This window comes from Micrasema longulum, unplaced genomic scaffold (genome assembly GCF_059751315.1).
Source record: "Micrasema longulum isolate JH-2025_06_02 unplaced genomic scaffold, ASM5975131v1 h1tg000030l, whole genome shotgun sequence".
Lineage (NCBI taxonomy): Eukaryota > Metazoa > Arthropoda > Insecta > Trichoptera > Brachycentridae > Micrasema > Micrasema longulum.
Window position 1 is genome coordinate 346,209 of NW_028277237.1, and position 23,587 is coordinate 369,795.

General features: G+C 32.8%; 3 protein-coding genes across 7 annotated transcripts in view; 2 read left to right on the top strand and 1 right to left on the bottom strand.

Annotated features, from left to right (window-relative positions):
* Positions 1 to 4,036, top strand: part of lmgB (lemming B) — a 90,290-nt gene extending 86,254 nt beyond the window's left edge. For both annotated transcript variants that reach the window (XM_088224038.1, XM_088224027.1), the window contains one exon: positions 887 to 4,036. In XM_088224038.1, the coding sequence (XP_088080164.1) occupies positions 887 to 1,114 (228 nt within the window). In that variant the 3' untranslated portion in view covers positions 1,115 to 4,036. The remainder of the gene's footprint in view (positions 1 to 886) is intronic.
* A 6,790-nt stretch (positions 4,037 to 10,826) lies between these two features.
* Ccdc85 (coiled-coil domain-containing protein 85) lies at positions 10,827 to 15,355 on the bottom strand. Its single transcript, XM_088224015.1, has one exon. It carries the CDS (start codon positions 14,700 to 14,702, stop codon positions 13,326 to 13,328), a length of 1,377 nt encoding a protein of 458 aa, XP_088080141.1. The 5' UTR covers positions 14,703 to 15,355; the 3' UTR covers positions 10,827 to 13,325.
* A 4,351-nt stretch (positions 15,356 to 19,706) lies between these two features.
* MRP (Multidrug-Resistance like Protein 1) overlaps positions 19,707 to 23,587 on the top strand; it is a 68,479-nt gene continuing 64,598 nt past the window's right edge. For all 4 annotated transcript variants that reach the window (XM_088224101.1, XM_088224118.1, XM_088224109.1 and 1 more), the window contains exon 1: positions 19,707 to 19,912. In XM_088224101.1, the coding sequence (XP_088080227.1) occupies positions 19,883 to 19,912 (30 nt within the window). In that variant the 5' untranslated portion in view covers positions 19,707 to 19,882. The remainder of the gene's footprint in view (positions 19,913 to 23,587) is intronic.

The window sequence follows — 23,587 nt, forward strand, 5'->3', positions numbered from 1 at the left end:
CTTGGCGAGACTCATCGCGAGACTGGCATCTTTATTATAAAAGTATATCTATTTACCTATACAAAATCAATTGGAAAGAATTTATCATTATATTAACAATGTTTTGAATATGTCCAAATGTTTGTAGACAGGCTGGATTTCCTCCTTTGGGAGTTAAGTTTTTTGCAACAGAGAAGAAAAACATTTTTGTGAAGGTAATATGAAAGTCCAGGCATTTACAGGGCTTATAGCCCGTCATTGGCTGGTTTAAGTACTTCACAAAAGTCAACAGATACAAGAGTTACGGATATGTTGGTGTTTAAACATAGGCAGAATTATGAATGTTACACAATGTGTAAAGAGGCCAATTAAACCACCCAATGACAGGTTAAAAGCCCTGTAAATGCCTAAACTTCCTTATTACCCTCTCAAAAATGTTCTCCCTCTCTGTTGCAACGAACATTATATTATTTATGTTATTTTTTTGGCGGAACATGTTTTAAGTTCTCATATTAATTTAAACTGTTCAAAATTCCATTCATTATAACCCAATTTAACAAGCAGTTGCAAATATTACTGTAACAAAGCAAAACACAACAAAGTTAAATAAATTATTCAAAAAATATATATCTAGATTAACTAATATATGTAGATTTACTCAATATTGAAAATAGAATAATGTAATATGTTAAATATTAACTCATATGATAAAGCTAACTAAATTTTGCCCTAAGATTTAAAATATCTTGTGAATTTTTTTTTATTTAAACCAACATTATCGGTTTTTTTATGCACTTAAAACTCCCTTATTATTAAAGTACTACTTAATTTACCCCTATAAGGATTAGAAGAACCATCTTCTCATTATATTGACAACCTCAATAACTTAGTTTATTCTCCATTTCAGTTGGGTCTTCGGCAGTTGGATCTTTCCTTGCTGTCTCAGCTATGGTCCTTGAATGAGTCCATCCACGAGTTCCGGCAGTACATGGGCGGAGGCGGTGGTCAGGGTGGGCATGGTGAGGAGGAGGAAGAGGGGGATGGAGACGGAGAAGGAGATGCGGAGGGAGAAGGGGATAGCTCCTCGGGTGATGAGTCTCGCCCGCCCCCGCACAGAGGAAGGACACCTCTCTAGTAGAAATAATATCACAATCTCATCTTATGTACATACACCATTACCTATTCTTAACATTGTTAGCCTGTATCACTCTTTAGTTTAAACAACTGGACAGATGAAAATTCCTGTGGAAATGAGGCCTACCAAATACGAATAAGAGTTTTCACTGTGTTTGATGAAAAAAAAAATGTTTAGTGGAAATAAGCGAGAAATAAAACATCATCAGTTACAATCTGAAACCAAAAATCAACTATATTTCAAACTATCAAAATAGTATCTAATATTAACAAGTTCTCTGACACTGTTTTCTCATAGAATTCACTCATATGAACATATATCATATATATAATTATTTATTTTTTTAATGTTTCATTTCCAATTGGACCGTAGTTGATGGTTTGCAATAAAGATGTGGAAAATTGTGTTATGACAAATTCTTTGTAGACTGCATTTTATAGGGATACAATATCAAGCAATACCATATAATTACTTAAGTTTCATGTTAGCTATAACCGTCTTTACACTACCAGTATAATTTGGGCTGACGGCTTAAGCCGTCATTTCCTAAATGAGAGACATAATTTTGACAGCTATTCCACGCATAACCGCGAACGAGTTAAATATTTATTTTATTGGAAAAATTGACATTCTAAATTTCTCAATTTAAACATCTTATTAGCTTTCAAATATTCGAGATATTTTCGGCCTACTGCGGAACATTTTATTTTTCCTTTGAAAATTGATATGACTGATTTAAAATAAATAAATAAGCATGGTTCACGGCTGATTTTATTTCTATCCAAAATTTTGAATACATTGTATTTTTCTTTTTTGATAGGCCTCAAAGTCTCATATATCATTGTGTAGTGGTCTCTTAAATATGTTCATGAAAGTTAATATTGCATTTATAAAACCAGCTTTCAAAAAAATTTAACAGTCCAATAGTAACAACTAGTCTAAAATGATTATGATTGATATTATATTATTGTGTGGCTCATAAATAATGTAAATTTATGCGGCCAAGTGCTTACAGTTTAGGCTGTGAAGAAAATATATTGCAAAATGACAGTGAAATGTATCTCAGGTTTTCCGTTTTGTACGGCCCTAAATAAGTAAAATATAAATATGTAATTTAACTTTTTTTATAAATGTAGCAAAATACAGTTTTCTTTGTGCTTCAAAGAAAAATATTTCATAAATAAAATTTAAATATTGTTAACTGAATTTTGAAATGTTGCAAAAATAATATATAATATTTTATTTTAATGCTTATTGAATTTATTTTTTAACCAAGATTTAGTAAGACATTATATTTTTTTTTAAAAATGGTCTTAGCATTTTTTCTTTTAAAATATTATGTGAATTGTAAAAAGTTATTCCTTTAATACTTGGCTTAGTTATTCAGTGCAGATACAAATCTGCAACTTCTATAAGTTAGACTCATTCAATACAAAATGTGTTAATTTTTAATAGTGTGTGAAACCAGAAGTTAGATAACTTTATTTTATTGTTGAAATTTAATTATTTTTGCTTTAGACTTTGTTTTTATAGAAAAATTGCAGTCTTGTGATTTATCCAAACATTTAAATTTTGTGGCCATTTTCGACGAATTATAATTAGCTCACTATTAGAAAACGGGAATCAAGTTTTGGTAGAGTGTGGTCGAATCTCGGACCTTTTATCCATTAGTCTAGCCACGGTACCACGACCCGGTTCACAATTTGAATTAAACCTTTACAACATTTCAATATCTGTCAAAGCAGTATCTTCTATTTATTTTTATTAAAAAAGTGTTTACTAAATAGTTATAGGAAATCAACAAATAGTTAATAAATGAACAGTTACATTGTGAGTCTTTACTCTGCTAAATTTACCAATCCAGTTTTATTGTATTCAATACTTCAATATTACATAAGTAATATGATTGTAATTTTATATCAGTAGGTGTAAGTTTTGTACAAATTAATTACGTCATCGCATTTAAATGTGTAATTTTATACATTGTACACTGGTCTAAGTTTTGTCAAAAACATTTGACAAAGCGTACGCTTTAATTTATAATTGTTAACCACATTACTAAATCATTAATTGAAACTAAACATGTTTCGGTGTTGTATACAATATGCTAACAATCATTTTTTAAATATGTTAATGTATGTTTTACTTATATAAAAATATAAAATGAATGGACATAATCTATATTATTCTATTTACCTCGTCTTTCTGCAAGTGTTTTTCTCATTCTCACCCTGAAGTGTATATAACAATAATAAAATTTAATGATGCCATAATTACCAAATTTTCTATATAATTTTTATTTCAAGAAAGTTATGAAATCTACAGAAAATAATATTAATGGATGTATGGACTAAAAAATGCAAGTACATAGCCACGTAATAACAGAACATCGGAATAATAAAGATCTACTAATAGAATTATCAATCTTAGAAAAAGTAAAATACATGAATACCAGCCTTGTAAAAATGTGATTTGCAAGCGGTACTTTAACATACATTCATAGCAAGACTGTATTATTCCATTTGGTGCAAATAATATTCAATTAGTTCACAATATGCAAAGGTCTCTTGTTTTACTTTTTGAAGTTATCAATAAACATTATGTATTTACTCATTTGCAATTTCAATCAAAATTTAATTGAAAAAATGTTAAATTACCACAGGAAATTATTTTAGGTTTGAATTTAAATGTTTTCACATTAATCTTGATCTACATGGGTATTTTTTTTTCTTGAATTTTTAGTGATTTCAGTGTTTTACAAATTTGCTAATGTCTATATTAACTTGTTCTAACAGTATGCATATGTATTTATTATGCAGACTACCATATTATCTAAACTGTTGGTTAAGTGTGTAAATATTTTGATTTATTAGCAGTTTGTTCCTAACATTGTTAAATATAAAACAAATAAAACCATTTAAAGAAGCTTTTTTATTTCTTATGTGCAATTATTTCACAATGCAAGATCTAGAATAATATAAACTTAATGGTAAGTAAGTTGTGCATTGCGATCCAAGATTATTTATTTTACGAAGGCGCTAAAGCGCAGCTAGTTAGACAGCCCAATATGCAAAAAAAGTATCCAAGAATATTTTTCCTCAATTGATCTGGGTGTTGTGGTGTATTTGTAAATAGTCTATGGCGTTAATTTTCAAACCAATCTACCCGCTTGTTATATTAGTTTCTTTGTAAAAATTAAATATAAAATTAATATTTAATCATAATACAGTAATGAAAGTGGATGTATGACAGCGATAAAAGGAAAAGATGGAAAAATGGCGACGAATAATATACTTCAAAGAGGTGTATGAAATACATACAGGAAATATAAGCACTGCTGCACCTTCTCAAGTAAGTTTAAATACAGATTACAGTACGACAGAGATAAGAATGGAAGAAATAAGAAGCGTTGCCAAATATATGAAGAATGGAAAAGTGCAAGGTTTTGATAATTTTGCTACAGAGTTTATAAAGGCAGATGGTGAAATATTTTTGCATGGCTGCACAAGCTTTTTAACCGATGTATAGAGGAAGAATACGCTCCTGCAGATCGGAGAAGGGCGGTTGTTATGCCTGCATACAGGGGAAAAGGTTCAAGGATGGAATGCTGAAATTATAGAGCAATCGGCTTTTTGAGCGCTGTTGGCAAAATGTATGGAAGAATACTGATTGAGAGTAAGAAAAGTTACTATGAATTGAGTGTGGGATAAACAGAGCATGTGGTAAGGTAAATGAATCATTCAAATCCTGGTTTGACATTCATAAAGAAGTCAAACAGGGATGTGTGATGTCACTATGGCTGTTCAACATAATATGTTATTATGTTCAACATGATATATCGATAACTGTATGAAAAAACTAAAAGGCTTAAGAATGGGAGCAAAAATGGGTGATTTAACTGTCAATAACAACAAAGAGGACCTGTAATTTTTGGTAACAAAAGTCTACAGTGGAAGCGATTTTCTGATGTCGATAAATCGAATGCGATGGTTTTTGAAAGAAATGAAAGTATGACTAAATGTGAAATCACTGTGAATGGGGTTATATTAAAACAGGTAAAGGAATTTGTGTACCTGAGAAGTATGTTTACTAGGGATGGTATGACTGAGAAAGATATTGAAAGGAGGGTGAGTGCCCAGAACAGAGTGAATGGTGCACTTAAATCAACCTTGGCAGATAAATGTTTGTTGCAAGAGGCAAAATTAGCAGTTAACAATGGAGTCCTGGTCCCCACCCTCATGTATGGGAGCGAAGTATGGACTTGGAAAAACAGGAATGAAAGTAGGCTAAATGCTGTCGAAATGCAATCTTTCAAGCAAATGTATGGTAAAACTATGTACAATAGATGCACAAATGTTAATATCTATACATTATGTAAAGCTGAGATAAGCATTATTGACAAAATCAAGAAAGGAGTTCTGTTTGTTAGGACATGTAGAGCGAATGGACAGCGCTAAAAATATTTACAATGCGAATGTTGATGGATGCAAAAATAGAGAAAGATATTGAAAGGAGGGTGAGTACCGGGAACAGAGTGAATGGTGCACTCAAATCGACCTTGGCAAATAAATGCTTGTCACAAGAGGCAAAATTGGCAGTTCACAACGGAGTCCTGGTCCCGTCCCTGATGTATGGGAGCGAAGTATGGACTTGGAAAAACAAGGATGAAAGTAGGCTGAATGCTGTCGAAATGCGATCTCTCAGGCGAATATGTGGTAAAACTATGTACGATAGATGCACAAATGTTGAGATCCGTACATTATGTAAGGCTGAGACAAGCATTATCGACAAAATCAAGAAAGGAGCTCTGCGCTGGTTTGGACATGTAGAACGAATGGACAGCGAGAGAACGGCTAAGAATATTTACAATGCGAATGTTGATGGATGCAGAAATAGAGGAAGACCGAGAAAGATATGGCATGACCAAATCTAACATATACTCGAAGATGGACATGTCGAAAGTCGGAATAATCGGTGCGCGTGCATGAGAAGGCGTGATGATGTTTATTTGTTTCTTTTTTATATTTCTAAAATTTGCTATAAACTGGCATAAACAATGTATTACCTGTTAAATACTTTTTATAAAAATGCTAAGCTACGTCCGCAATGGTCAGGTTCAATAGTCAGCGCATCTGCCTAACATACAAGAGGTCTCGAGTTCGATTCCAGGCATGGTGGATTTGAAATATTGATTTAAAACGGTGTTTTTACACTAGAGTATTTTATAGTCCCTGGACTGGCACCTGAAACGTAAGACTGAGCATCTTACCTTCATGTAATGAAGATGATCAAGATACGCTGTGATTGGAGTACCAATGCAGTACCCTAAAGGGAATGATGATGAAGCTAAATTATACATATAAAGCTCATATAGGCCATAGTACTAGACTGATAAGATGGTGGACAAATAGTGCGAGTGACTGAAGAAGTTACCTTGCGATTGTCTTCAATAGCTTTTTTAAAATTTATTTTTTATATGGGAGTTGCTTTATTATTTACCTTGCTTATAATATACAAGGTTTTTATTTTAAAAGGTGGATTTTTCTGCTATTTTTATTTAATAAAATATCTTTAAATTTATCTAAAATTTTGGGATCGGGAGGAATAAACTAATGTGGGCCAATCAGGAACTTCTCAACATTTGCTCACGTGGAGAGGAAACCACTTAAAACTCTTCAGGAGAAGTCGACCTGTTGGCAGTAGTCAACGGACCTTCCGTTCCACTAGAGGAGTGTTCGGCATTTTGTTCCCTACTTTGGTTTATTTTAGCAATTGCCTGCACTATATTGATCATGTAATATCACCTCTCGTGTGAGTTCTTTATTACCTATCACCGATGGGATATCGCATAGATCTTCACCCAGGCTTCTGCATCGCGCCTCCAGCTGTTGCCTTTGAAAGCTGAAAAGGGGCAATGCATCAACAGGTGAGGACCATCTTGAGGAGTTTCATCGTCGCATGGGCAGCTGTTGATCTCAGAGAGCTTGAAGCGATGCAGGTAGCTCATGAACCCACCATGACCCGTAAGCATCTGGGTGAGCTCGTAGCCAGCATTATTTATTTTTCCGAAATAATAAGCATGGAAAATGATAGGAAAAAACATTTTAGTTATACTTCCGGTAGTTTCACTCAAATAACGATCGTTTCAGAGTTGAAGGGTCCTGCTTCTTATTTTTCTTTTGGCAAAGCTGAGCGGGAAATCGGCAAAATCGGGAGCTGTCTTCTTGAGCGTAGCCTCCCGAGCCTTTTTGTCAGCTTTTTCGTTGCCAGAGATTCCGCAATGTCCCCATATCCAGCCGATGTACACGTCCTGGTGTCTGCATCGTCGCTTCTGGATATCTGTTCTAATATCCATTACAATAGGGTTGACCGAATTTCAGTCACTTATTGCATGGACTCCAGATTTGCAATCTATCAGGATCGTTATTTTCTTCCATCTGTTTGGTGGCTTCTTCAAAACATAGACCAGAGCTTCTCTGATCGCAAAGTTCCGCCTGAAACACGGAGCAGAAATTGCTGAGTTTTAACTTTCTCGATGGTAGCTCTCTGACGCCATCGTAAGGTACAAAAGCTGCACCCACTTTGCCGTCCAAGTGACTGCCATCTGTGTAGATCCTCAACTCTTCCTTCGCCATCCCAGGCAGAACCTGATCATCGTAGCCGTGATCTATCGGATAGCGTTCCGCCAGATGTGGAAGTGAGAAATAGTCTCCCACTCCCTGGTAAAATCTGTCCTGCGACAAGTCTTGCAGGGTGAGGCTCTTCTTCACCTCATATGCTTCTGCAAGCTCCCTGATCCTTAAGATCCCGTGGCATGAATCCACTCAAAACCTTTGCTGATACCAAGGAGATTGTTCTGTATCCCTTGCATAACCTGATGGCTATTTGTCATTGGAATTTCTTCCTGTTGACTTTCCTGTTACAGCGTCCACCCACACGCTTGAAGCGTACGTAATCAGAGGCTCTACAGCGCCTGCGTATATTTGCTACATAACCTCTGGCGACGCGCCCCATGTGGGTTTGGCGGTTCTCACGAGTTTGTTTGTAATGTCTGCAGCTTTTTTACAAACACTGTCAACGTGTTTGGACCAATTTAGGTTGCGATGTATGATATGACCCAAAACCTTAAAGTGGTCCACAAAGTTCAACTGGACTCCGTTCATATGAATGGCTGGCTGGCGGTCCTTTCTTTTGGTTATAAACATCGCGTTGGTTTTGTCTTCGGCGAATTGTAGTTAAGCTTTTGAGCCCCATGTTGTGATAATCTTCAGTGCATTGTTTGTCATCCTTTCAAGTTCTGTTGTATTGTCTACCACGGCTGTCAAGAAAAAGTCGTCCGCGAATGCCTTCAGTTCGACTCCCGCACCCAAGTCTTTCTGGAATACAGCATCTAAGATGTAATTCCAGAAGCTCGGTTTGCAGGAGGATCCCTGAACGCATCCTTTGGTCGTTACCTTTTCGAGGGTGGCATCGAAGTGTGACAATACAACTTTCCTTTGTTGATGATAGCTCTTCATTAGCAAGAACAAGTTTCGAGGGCACTTCTTACGGCTCAGTTGGCACATTAAAAATGGCCATCAAGCGTTATCAAAAGCTCCTCATAAGAGGACATAGTCAAGCGAGATCACTACGATCATTTTCTTGTCTTGCAGTGCAGTCCTGATTACCTTGACTGATGCGCTAAGAACATCTTCAGTTGATTTCTGGGGTGTAAATCAGTATTGCTTCTGACTCAACTTACCTTTGCGATGAAAATGCCAGTTGATCTGATTGATCATCAACTTTTCGAGTACTTTACCAAATACCGAGATGAGTCCAATCGGTCTGTAGGACTTAATGTATTGAAGGTCATCCTTTCTCAGTTTGGGTATGACAATGACCCTCGCTTTTTTTCATTGAGCTGGAAAGTGGCTCACTCTGAGACATGCATTATACATACCCAGTACCAGCGACCTGTCCACGTTGAAGAAGTGAAGGCAGATTTCGGCAGTAAAATGGTATTCACCGGGCGCCTTCAATAGCTTGACAACTGAGGATGAACTGCGATACTTAGGCACCTGTCCATCATTCCGTTCACATGGGACATAAGCAACAGGGAAGAAAGAGGCAGTCCGATGGCATGACATGCCTAAGAAAGATCCCACCCCTGATGAAAGTTATCATGCCAGCAGTTTTAGGTAGTATAGTGGATGGGTAAGCTTTTACTTCCCTCCGACCTTATGTGACTTTTAATATAATTTTATAAGCATTACACTATGCAGAGTTATTCAATTTAATTTGATGAAAATATTTCAAACATTTTACACATATACTCAGCCGTCATAAAATAGTTTTAAATTTTAATAGAATTTTCGTCCGGAAAGCCAGGCAAAGGCTCGGGATCGAGTTAGAATATATATTAAAGAACAGTTAGTTATTTTAATTTTGTATACCTTGCTCAGTAATTTTATCTTAAAATAGTGGTCTGTTTTAAAGTTAAATGTCGCTACAATTTATCATTAGTGTTTTTTATTTTGTACCAAAAAAGACCAAGAAAAATTTGGCTTCAAAACAGAGAGGTTGATGTTGAAAAATTGATTTTAAATTTCATGATAAATGTTGAACACTTACCATTGAAAAGTTATTTTTCATACCAAAAATCCTGAAAAAAAATTAGCTTGTTGATCTAGCAATGTCATCAAATGTTGATTCTAAATTTTGCTTTACTACCACTACCCCTGAAATTATTAATTTTATACTGAAAAAGCCCGCGAAAATTTTTAGCCTCAAAACACCATGGTTAACTTATAAAATTTCATTTACATGGCTTTAAATATAATGGTTAATCCTGAAATTGCATTCAACATTTTAATTCTAAATTTTAAATCGCTTTGACTGGTATGTCGTCAAAGATATTTCACATGTAAAATAAATATAATACCCTTAAAGCTCATTCAAAAAATTTTCATCAAAGGCATTTTAAAATTTGATTCTAAATTTCTCTTTGCTACGACATACAGATGAAAATTTAGATTTTATACCTGAGCCAGTAAAACTTTTTGCTTGAAAACAGCATCTAGAAATTTGGATTAACATGTGATGATAATAAATTTCCCGTCCTTACGACTTTCTGTTAAAAACTTTTATGCCGAAGAAGTCAGATAAAAAGTTTACGGTTGATTAAGCAAAGGAATTCAATATGTTGATTCTAAATTTCATGTCTTTACGACTTGCCGTTGAAAATCATGATTTTATACTTACAAAGCCAGTAAAATTTTTAGATTGAAAATAGCATGATTAAATTAATTAATCTAGAAATTCAAATTTACGTGGTGATTCTGAATTTTCTATCCCTATGACTTTCTGTTAAAAACTTTTATGTCGAATTAGATCAAAAGTTTGCCCAAAAACAGCATGGTTGATCAAGCAAAGGTATTTATCACGTTCATTCTAAATTTGATATCTCTACGACTTACTGCTTAAAAAAGTCGAGTCAAATTTGACTCGAAAATATTAGTCGAACTTAGAATTTTACATAGTGACATGTCTAAACTTCACGTCGCTACGACTCACCATTTCAGAAGAGATGCTGTGACGGACAAACAGACAGACAGACAAATGCATGTATTTTCAGTTTTATAATATAGACATAAAATACTCTAAAAATAAGACATTCAAAGATTGTAGATAAAATATTTTTATGGTTCTAATGGTATACATTCGTACTTAATAATTTCTTTTTTTACTTTGGAACACTGGTTACAGCATTATCACAATCAAAAAGTAAGAATGTCGTAAGCTACGTAAGATATTACTAGGAAAATCTCTTAAGGAATCAAAGCTAGAACCTTATGCCTGGTTTTGCGATGTGATAACGTCTACACGTAATTATGACAATTAATAATGGGACGAAGGTACATAGTTTACAATAATTTCTGTTTTATTAAAATATATGTATAATTTATTCAAGTGTAAAATGCATTCAAATTACAATGAGTATACATTATTTATGTATGTTTTAAAATCTTAAATACTGGATATAAAATCTTAAAGCTATATCCTAATATAATTTATTGTTTTGGATTCACGTGGTGGGAAATCATGGCAATGACATTATTTGTGAGAGGAACTTAATTTTTTTGTGGCAAGATGAATAACAGTTTTCCTTGTACAATTTTATAATAATTACAAAACACATATTTTGTTAAGTCGCTACAATCCAATAGATGCTCACCCTACGACCGTAGGCATTCTTAACTGATGGTGACTCCACCGTGCATATGAACAAAAATGCTATGTAATTTTTACTCTTAAATGAAATCAATAAAAACCTTTAACCTAAAAATAGCATATTATTTTCTTTAAAAATAAATTAATTTTAGAATGCATAATTTAAACCACCAAACTAAAAATATCATAAAAATTCAGTAAACCTAGTTCTTAATCTTGTAGGAGTAATTGCAAAAGAGCAATTTGAATTCCATTGAGTGTAATCCCAAACATTCACCCCTACATGTTTTTTTTTACCTTTGTCAAGAGCTTTTAACAGATATCTGATAACTTTCAGATACAAACCAAAACAGAATTAAAACAATGTACGAGGCATATTCAGAAAGTAAGAGTACTCAATTTTTGTAATAAAAATATAAAAAATACAGTACATTGTTTGTATAATATGTATTACTTATTTTTCCACAGTCGCCTTCCCGTTCTATGCAAGTTGTAAGTCGTGGCACAAGCTTTTTGATGCCCTCCTCATAGAACTCTTCCGCCATCTTCTTCGTCCACTTCAAGACATCTTGTTTCACCTCCTAATGGGTTAGAATTTTCCACGCATGTGAGTCCTCGGGAAGGTGAAAAGATGATAATCTGAAGGCGCTAAGTCAGGAGAGTATGCAGGGTGGTTCAAAGTGTCTCAACCGAAAGAGTTCAAACGCGCCTTGGTGGCGTTAGCCGTGTGCGGGCAGGCGTTGTCGTGCAACAAATACACTCCCTTTGTCAACATTCCCCTCCGTTTGTTTTGAGCTTTTGTAGGGTCTCAGTCTCCCCCTGAGGCAAAAAGTCAATCAAAGTTATCCCTTTTCGGTCCCAAAGATGCCATGATTTTTTTTTGGCCGAAATTGAGGTTTTGAATTTTTTGGCAGATGGGAACTAGTGTGCCGCCACTGTGTTGACTGTCTCTTTGTCTCAGGAGTGTAATGAGCCACCCATGTTTCATCACCAGTCACAATGGAGAGTTACATAAAAAGTTTTGGTCTGTGCAAAAATTTCAGTTGGAGTTTTTCTTTCCGCGAGAAGGAACCTTATGACAGCGCACACCTCCGCGTGGCGGGATTTCTTATTGACATATTTCACAGAAACGAACACTACGGGGCAAGTTTTGATACCAACGAGGGTCGCCGGTACTCGTTGTGTTCAGGAGACCCCCACTACCAATCAGTGTTGCCAACTTTTGAAGAAAAAAAAATTCTCACAGCACGGAAGCCAAACAGTACCTTACATTCTGGATATGCCTCATATTACTATTAAGTGTTATTAAACAATTTTGTATATAGTAAAGCTATGACAACGTCATGTCACAATTTGCACATTTAAACCTTGAATTATGGCACAAGAGACGTGCAAAATGAATAACCAGTGTAATCACAAAGACAATGACCATGTAAATAATAACAGATGAATATTGAGGAAACTAACGATAATACTCATAGTGTTCGCCTTAGCAATGTTGCTTCAGGTGGACTGGTAATTCTTGAATAATCTTATTGGAAAATAAAATCAATTTTGACAATTTTTCTTGGATCGCTCTAGTGTGTGGATTACTACGTATGTGGATTGTTTATTTATTTACTCGGAGAATATATACAATTGTGTATAAATATCTAACCAATATTCACCCGGAAATTTGACAAATAATAACTACATGTCAAAATTAATCATTTAAAGGGGTGAATGTATGATAAATTACATAAATGAATAAGAACAATAATGACATTTCATTGACGAACAGCATAATGACATAGGGTATCTCTAAACTTTTAATGAATTTATTTCCACATGGGTCAATAAAGTCAAATATTTTTACTACAGCTTACAAGTTATATGTGTACCTACACATTTACAGATGCAAAAAAAAAATTGTAGTTTATCAGATTTATCTGAAATATAATGCATTTTTAAAAAATGATAGTAAATAATATTTTATATAAGTGTAAATGCTAATAATACTTAATTAATGTCTGCCAGATGGGCCATCATCGAGTTTACGCCAAACCACATTACACATCTCTCTGACTAGTGCTTTTTCACTGTCATCCATGTCAGCTGAACTATTATCATCAATGTTACCATTGACTCCCGATGCACGAGAGAAAGTTTCCAATGGATCCTCTAACACTTGGAACGCTCGCACCACAGCCTCGGGTCGACCTGTAGGCAAAAACTCGGAAATTTCTTCAGAAGATGTAGGGCATTGAGATAGTTTTGTTTGTAAACATGTTTTATCTTCCTCCAATTGTTTTATTTTCATTTCTAAATTTCTAACGTACTGCATCGTTTGATCGTTGAATGTACTTCTCTGCCGGGAAAGATTTTCATGCAAAATTCTTTCCCTGCTTGCTGATCTCCGAGGTACATTTGCGGTGGTTTCTGCAAATTGTTGCGGTATTCGAGGCTCATCAGCGTTTGTACTGGAGCTGCTGCCATCTCCATCATCTCGAAGGCTACCACCTGTATTAACTCCACATGAAGAACACAAGCCATTTCCACCACGTTCTTCGTCTAAATATAAGCAAAGTTCTTTCAATTCTAAATTGTCCTTGATGAGCTCCTGCTGTTTATTGTCAAGTTCTCTTAGTTTGTTTTGGTACGCTGACACTTCTTGCCGCATAACACTAGCTGTATAGCGACCAAAACGCTGCCACTCTCTGGCCAGCTTTCTTCCTTTCTGCCGGTCATCGTCCAGAAAGCAACACAAGTCTCTTAGCTCTTGATTATCTTCGCTAAGTCTTTGGTTGGATTCCTTGAGGGCTCTAACTTCTAGGATTAGTGTCTGTATGTGTTTGCTTTGTTCCACTACATACCTGGAAGATTCTGCCTCAGTTTTCTTCACAAACTTTAACATTTCGACAGGTCCGAGTCGCATAAAATCTTCATCGGACATTCGCGCTTTATTTTGAGCTTGAGATACAAAACGAAGATGTTCCTCTTCAGACTTCATATGATGCTGAGTTCCAGGTATCCTGTTTGCTGTTTCCTGCGCAGATTGGGATGAAAGCTTGCACAAATTCTCATCACTGTGGCGCTGTAGAGGTCTCTGCTGAGCACCGGCGTAAGGGAACTGCTGATGCGTAGATAAGGGGTAGAGTTTGAGATTAGGTACAGCGGGGTTTTGGGGTTGTTGAGGAAAAGGCTGTTGCTTGACTATTGCTGGCTCACTAGCAACCTGACTTAACTTGCTGTCTTTGGCTAGAAGGTTGGGATTATATGGTTTAAGAATTCCTTGATTCGCTGCTGGTGGTTGAGGAGGTGGCTGGTAGCGAGGAGGAGCCGCCGCTCCATCCAACTGTTGAGGTTTCAAATACTGAACTTGTTTTTGCTTACTTGACATGTTAAAAAATAATTTTATCAAACAAAAAAAAAATACATCGAATTTCTAATGCGCACCATAGAATCTCTTTTTGAAACATAAACACCAGAAAGCACTTTAATTATTATCCCGCACATAAAACTAAGTAATGTAGGTCAATCATTACAACTTTAGAAAATGTCAAAAATCTTCACAAAATTGTTAGCATAATATTTAACATAAAGTCACATGACATCAATAGAGATTTAGAAACTTTCACGGTCATATCAATGCCTTCATGCCTTGGTATTCAGTATTCAATACCGCCCATAGGATCTGTCATTTTACACCAAATAAATTTTACAAGAAATGTTGTCGCTTGAAATCTCAATTATGTATCTTAAGCTTCCAAAATCTCATATAATTTCTTAAAATGAACTCGGAAAAAACACTCATTAGGGTTGAGGAATTTTACGCTACAAAATAAAAATAACAAAATATACAAAGAATTTAATGCGACGTAAATCGTAGTCACTAGCAGAGATTATACACACTAGACTAGACTCACTAAATTATCGTATGCGACATTGATTGACTCGATCGCGATCTACGGACCTACAAAATTCTTGGAGTAAGCGAGACACCATGAGAAGTAATGGAAGTTTCGTGCTTAACTTTTGACTCGTTGAAATCTCCACAACTTTTTGTTGATTGCCGTCGACTAGTGATGTCCATATTTGAATCGATCCGAATAGCCTATTGTAAAAAATAACGCATTTATTTTGTGCCGTAATCATAAGTTGTGCGTTGTGAGTATGGATGTAAAATTACGTAATTTTACCAAAAGTCGCGGTAAAATACCGTAATTTACGGTATTTTACGGTAATTTAGTTGGTAGTTCATGTCACAACTACGAGATGCGAACCTGACTTGTGAGGATGCACAGGAGCTGGCATCCGACCGAGATGCCTGGAGGATCTTTGTGAACACCATTTGCTCCAACTAGGTAGCGGACATGAAATGATGATGATGATGATGACTTTTGGTAGGTCAACTATCAAACAATTAGTAAAAAGTTAGTGCTAATAGTGCTTTTCCGCTATTTTGATAAAATGTATTTGATGTTCAAACGTGTATCTTGGAAAGTATTGATCCTACGAAAAAAAAATTATTACGATTTTTAGCAAATTTTATTTTCTCAGACTTTTGTATATTTTTTTTCTAGAAAACCTTCAGGGACGTAATTATACACAAACAACTGATTTTAAGCACCATTTTTTCAAAATCGCGGCATGAGCGGTGGTCGTTCAAGGTCACAAACTTAAGGTTTTACTAAGGACCCTATGTCCACCGATCCTGTTAAGTTTCAAAACATAATAACCTTTTTTATAAAAAAAAGTGAAAAAAGTACATACTGAATGACCTTGAACGTCCCATACTTCTAATAAATCTCGACAACCACCAGATGGATCTAAACATGGTTTTTGCAGTCATGTAAAGAGTCCTAAAACAAAGCTACTCGTATTTGTAATATCTTTGAAAAATAAAAATTAGTACTTTAAATTCGTTTCTTACTGAAAAATACCGTATTTTACCAAAATCTGGTAAAATTCCCGTAAAATACCGCGGTAATTTTACCGCCTCGCATCTCTAGTTGTGAGTTGTGAGAGAAAACAATTTGTCTTTTTTTTCATTCGGAAACGATTATAATATGAATCCTTTTGGTTTCAAATAGCCGTTTTCAAACATAAATTACAACAACTAGAAAATCAGCATTTTTTAGTACATTAGTTCACAAATGCTGTTTTTGAAATTACCTAATTGTATCAATTACACCGCGAAATGTTGTGTGTATTTTTTTTTGTTATATAAATAAAAATTGAAATGGAGAGGAGGAAGAGGAGTAAAGGGAGTTCCATTATTGTTTCATATCAACTAATTGCCACTGTGCTATGTGCAAAAGTATATTTTAATTTTTAAAGCTATTTCTCACTTTTTTTTCTCCTTCTCTAACCATCATAATTATAACAGAGAAATGTATAATAATTGTTTTTATTTGTCTCATTTTTTGTCCAAAACTGTGATTTCTATGGTTTCTTTTACTGCTGACTTTTTGTGCCGATGTATATTTACAATTACTTTGCTCGATGTATAAACTTTTTGGTAATTAAAAAAAACATTTTTAGCTGCAAAAATTTCATCCGTCCATGCGCATGTAGCTGCAAGACAGTTAGTAAGATAAGCTTTAATATTGCGTAAATTAACTGAATAAATATCATAAACATCACATTAACTCTCTTCGAACTTAAACTTAAACTATAAAAAATATGATCTAGATTTTTTTTTTTTTTTACATTTTCTTTTTTTTTTTTTTTTGCACCACAACAGGCCAGGAGGCCTAATTACAGTGGTGAATTACATCACAGAGCACCCAGGCTTGAGAAAAATCACATTTTTAATTTTTGTGTTCTCACCGGGAATCGAACCCGGAACCTTCCGTGCGTGAGTCAAGCGTCTTGACCACTACACCACGGAGGCCGCCGTTTTAACTGCCCGTGCCTTCTGTAGCCGCAGGATATGCCGTAATCTAGAATTTATATCTAATTTCGTTCAAAAGAACCCAGACACGTTATTTGTGAAATATAAATGGGGGCTAGATTTCTAACCATCTGTGTGCTCTGTAGCTGCAAGACGTGTTGCAATCTAGCTTTTGTATGTAACCAAAATTTTATATACCTAATTGGAAACGAGGAACTGAATCCCAACCGCCTATGCGCTCTGTAGCTCTGAAGTGTTATTGTACAGCGTTCTCGAAAATAAATATATAAAAATAATAAAATATACACATTTGGTAGGTATTTCGCGATAAAATCACTTGTAGAGCCAAGTTTTACCTGTTTGTACTCATTTTTGACAGAGTGTGCGAATTACGTGATCATGACGACAGCCAATATTAAATTTATTTTTTACATGTAATACGCGTTGGTTATGAAGGTGTTATTTTTAAGTTACCGTCAAACATGAAAATTGCCGAAATCCTTAACAAAATCGTGTATTAAAGTAAGAAAAGTTACTGGTATCATTAGAATTACATTTGGTAAGTATATTTTGATAGTTCCATCGCAAAACTAAATATTCAGTTTACCGCCAGTTTCAGTTGATCACTTGAAATTTGAAGTTAAACTTGAAAGTCTGTTTTTGTATAATCTATAAATAGTGTCAAAACTTTTTTTGTTGCGGAGTTTGTGTTGAAACGAGGCAAGTAAGTTTTATATATTTCATTGCATAAATAATAACAACGCTATAGAAAGTATTTATGTAAATCTATTTGAACAAACACAAAAAGCTATTTAAGTGGACAAAATTGTCTTAGATTTCTGATATCCTGATAGAGAGATATCCTGTTGGTAAAAGGAATGAATTTATGGTTTTTTCATATTGGTATTTTCAGCCTTAATCAACTGTTTATCATGTTTATTTAACTATATAAAATTCTTTTTGCTCTTTTTATCTTTTTATAATTTATAAATCATGAAATATAAAATGATTATATTTCCTGAGGTTACTATAACTCAATTCGGGACTTAAATAATGTTGTAATAAAAAAAAACACATATTTATTCAGAACAACAAAGGAACAAAACAATTTTAACATCTTGGACTAAAACCTTTAAATCTAGTACTAAGGCAGATAAGGTCATTAACATCACATGCTACCCAGACGATGCAACCGTAGTGGCAGAATCAGAAGATGATTTACAACGCATGTTACACAAGTTTCATTTAGCAACTCAGAAATTTAAAATGAATATTTATCTCAGTTAGTAAGTTTTCTTTCAGTATTTCATAATATAAATAGTGACATTCCTACTTATTTTTGGTTGTTTTTATAATATCGTGTTGATCAAGTATACAATTATAGTAAAACAATAAAATATAATGAACTTTGTCTTATTCAGCAAAAAACTTACATTATAAAATACAATAAAATTGTTTGTAAAAAAAATAATAACACAATCGGTGCAGTGATCTATCAATAATAACTCAACTGCGTAGCTGTAAAAATTGTTCATAGATAATGTAAGATTATTCCAATATTCGTTCATAATTACGGTTCTTAACTAATTTTATATGGAAACTTCCCAATTTCTTCGCTAAATTACTTCTCTTATTATTTTTACCATTTATTACTAGAATAAGAATACGAAGCGCGTCACATTATACCGTTTTAATTATGCAATCTATTGATTATTATCAGAGATGCCCCTTCTTTATTCACATTCAAATCACGATTGAAATGTAAATTTCTGAATATTTGAATTTTTGCTTTCTCCTCCCTCTTTCATTTCCTCTTCACACCGTTCTCTCTTCGTTTCTTAATTAAGCAAAATTGAGTAACTGCAAAAACATTTATTTCATTGATTTATTAATAAGTGAATTAATATAATTATCTCAGCTTATAATACGCACACTAAATTACACATCCACAAACATGAACACACACGTCGCACACACATAATTATATAAACTCCCTCCTTCCATTATTAGATTAACAGTGGGTTTTTTCAAGTTGCTCTAGTACTGTGAACACGTTTCTTCTTTCTTAATGGCTACAAAAATGACAAATAAAAGTAATATTAAATAAATAATTACACTTCCAGGAACAACCTATGCCCGTAAATTTGCCCTGACTAGTTACGAAATACATATTGATTCGGGAAATTATTAAACGACATTGATTAGTAACAACTAAATTTATGTATACTTTATAAATGGGAAGCTAAAAAAAAATCTTACTTGAATTGAGTAATTAAAAAAGCTAGGAGTAAAAAACCAGTATTCCGTTAAAATGTTATTATTTTAACGGTTTCACAGCAACAGTTTAATTTGTGAAAAGTAACTGTTACTGCTACTTTGATCAAATAACTGAAACGCTCATCTCTATTCGGTGAAACATAAGTCGTATTTGTTAATGTTGCTTCAACTATCCCCGTTTTTAGAGGAAAACGAGTAAAAAAATAAAGTTCCTAATTTTACAACAAGCGTACAACTCAGCGTGTGTAAACCCTAAATTCGAAGAAATCTGCTTTCCGGGTCAAGGTTTTCTAAATAATATTGTAAATTTATTATCCACATTCTCTTAAAATCAGCCGGTCAGCCGGTTGGATGGTTTATGTCGCTTGTTTTTTATTAAATTAAGTAGTTTAGAAAAAGTGGGTGCCATGGATGATTTTTGTGGTTCCAAATTTTGGGTAAGTCATTTGTTTTGACAACTCATGAAACTCTAACCTAAATTTTTCGTTTTGTTTTAAAAGTTTTTTAATTTGCCTTTAATTTAATCAAACATACATAGTTTTTTAAACTTTAAGCGTTTGTATTTGTTAGTTAAAAAACATTTATTTTGGTTTCATCCTATTAAGTTATATCAAATACTCGTCCGAGATTCTGATTAAACCGCTTTTTAAAATATTTATTTGGCAATTTATAACGTTATCTTAAGCGAAACGTAAAAGTTGCACAACATTATGAAATTTGATTGTCACCAAAGTTACAACTTTTCAATTATTACTAAACCTAAGGTTTATATTTTTAAATGCAGTTTGGTAACGTATTCGCGATTTGCTTATTAACAGAATAATTCGCCAAGAAAGTTAATTTGAATACGAACCAGATAAAGACGGAAATATGAATTACTGATTAAAATAAGTGTTATAATTCATGATCGAAATTTTATGTGTAAATTAAATCACCTTAAATTTATATGAATTAAATATTAAGATTCATAAATGCTTTAAAAAATAGGATGTATTCAAACATGTTGTAGGCTAATGAAATGAAATAAATCGATTTTATGTGTTGTATATTTGAAAAAATATAGAATGGCACGTTGCCAATGCACCATTAGATGTGTTCAAAAGAATACAAGCATTTTATTTATGTATACTAAAGTATACATGTGCACTCTATAATTTATACATGGAAATTATTGCTTGTAAGTTGATGAATGTTATGTTATTATTCTTACTTAATTGATTATAATGTTCATTAAAATGATAACAAATTATGTATTAATTTGATAAATGCTCCATTTAAATTAATATTTATCATTCCACTGTGACCAGAATATCAGCTTCAATAATAACTACTAAGAAATAGGATAAGGGATAGTTTATTGAACAAGATGTATATGTACCTCTACTATTACACTTTTATTTATTTATATTTTTAAAAAATGAAATGTCCAACTCTGTAGAGTTGAGGTTAACTCAAGCTGATTCCTGATTGGACTGAATTTTTTTTTTTTTTTTTAAATGACTGGTATTATAAGACATGTTGTGATCCTGTGGCTAGTGTCACGGACTCTAGATCAGGAGGTCCAAGGTTCGAACCCCGCTCTACCACAATTTGTTTCCCATTTTCTAACATGATAATAGCACCAGAATTCAAGTATTTGTGTAAATCAAAAATATTTATTTTTAAAAAATGACAAAATTTAAAAATGATAATGATTTAGATGAATAAGTCATTTAGATACCAAAATAATATCTAAATTCCACACAAGTCATGGTCAAAATAGTTTTGTTTTCAGAGGAAAAAAAATCTCAATCATCTTCCCAATGAACTAAAAACTATTATATCAGTAAATAAATTCAAAAGTAAAAATATATTTCATAAAGTATATTTTTTTGAACCCGAGTAAATGCAGCTTTCTTTTTTAATTAGTATTACTGTATTTTTATTTTGTATAATTTTAATTATTTTCTCTTGTGTATTCGAAATTATATAACTTCAAATTACTAAATAAATATAACAGTGTAAGTCACTCTCCAAGCACAAGAGCTAGTCTCTTTTTTTGGAAAGTAACAGCTATAACATTATAAAAGTAGATTGTATAGAAGAAATAAATTAATGTATGAATACTTGTGTTAAAACACTAGTAGAATGATGAATATAACACAGTACTTGAAGGTAGTGTATTTTTAAAATAAACAATGAATAATTTAATAAACAAGAGGGTTAATTCATGTATTCGAGATGTGTAACGTTATTTAGCAGCATATAGATATCTCTATTTCCGAAAATTATCTTAAGAAGTAATGAAAAATTGTGCTATTGTTGACCAATTATTTTATTAGTACTTGACTGAATTAATTATGATGTTTTGTTAGTAATATGTTTGAAATGTGTCTAAATATAAGTAATGCAAGTTTAAGATATTTTTTAATCTAAAAGATAATAAATTATCTTTTAGGTTAAAAAATATTATGTTTAAAAACAGACAGTTTAACATAATTTTCAATAGTTAATTATTAGCATTTAAAATGCAAATAAAACAATTATTTATATAATTGTAAATTACATTGATTTATTATATTCTTTAAGCTAGTACATAATATAAGTTATTTTATTTGTTTAGGGAAACCATCAGTTATACATTTTTATACATTTAAGCAATAAAACAATATTTTATGTCCTCGTAACTAATGAAAGAGCAGTTTTGAAAATTTAACCATAAAAATTCTCAGTAAATAAATAAATATATATTGGGTGTTAACATAAGTTGTGCCTGTTTTTTCCAAATTTAAAAATGAGCACCAAAAGTTCGTTTCTCGGCATGGTTGACATGAAATATTTATATAAAATTAGATGTTTTTACACTATAATATTTCGTAGTCCCTGGACTGGCTCCTGAAGCGTAAAACTAATCATCTTGCCTCCGTGTAACTAAAATGATCAAGATAAGCTGCAATAGGTGTACCAATGCAGTGCCCTGTGCTCCATTAAGTGCGGAAAGGGAAATGATAATGACGAACTTACTTGTTATTAAGCATGAATTTGCATAATAATAAAAATTATCTGTCATTAATAATATCTATTATCTCAACTGGCTTGAATTAAGTATATTCACAATTTTGCTAGTAATATGTTATCATTTTTCTAGATACTTCTTTTGATTGAAGTTACATAAAATTGCACAACTTCAAAATCCAATGTTTACTAATAATAATAATTACAAATGAATTTGATTTGATTTGAATTCCTAATACTGAGCTTTCAGATTTTTGACAGAATGCCATATTATGATCAGCATTCTACATTTTCAATAATACTAACAAAATGTGCAGAATAGCTATTTACATAAGTGATCTTTTCATTTTTAAAGTACAAAATTGAATTTAAAAAAAAAATATATACACATATTTATAAAACCGCTTTCATTGCACCATTAAATTAGTAAGACTAAGATAGCGCAACAATCACAGATATTTACTTTTAAGAATTTCACTATAAACTGGTAAAAAAATTGTAACAAGATTTATATGTAAAATACATAATTTTAATCAAAGGTGGTGTTAGGAATTATACTTTATTGTTTGAATGTGGAATGTTTGTACAATAATTGCATGTCTATGTAATCACAACACTGCACTGTCACGATGAATTGGATTATGATTGCCAATTATTTTTTTCTAAACCAGAACTCTAAAAAAATAGTTTTATTTATTTCATGATTTTCTGGTTTTTTATTTAAGTTATCAAAAATATTATCTGATTAAAAAATGTAATTATATATACTGTTAAAATTTCTTCCGAGGTGCAAAATAATAATGTATTTTTACAAATTCAGAAATTAATTCTCTTTGACCTATTCTCAACATATTTCAAAATTATCAATTTGATATTTTAAGTTTACCAATAGAATGCACTACTTATATAATTATTTTCTTCTATGCTAGAAGTCATTTCCGTAAGTAATTAGTTATGCCCATTTGGACACTATTGTTTAAGGGATTTGTAAAGGATTACTGCAACTGTTAATTCCGTAGATAAAACCTTAACTTGAAAAGCTTCTTTCACGTGGCCTGGATCGAAATATAAATCATATCAAGGGGGTGATATTACATATAGTTAGAATTAAAACATTT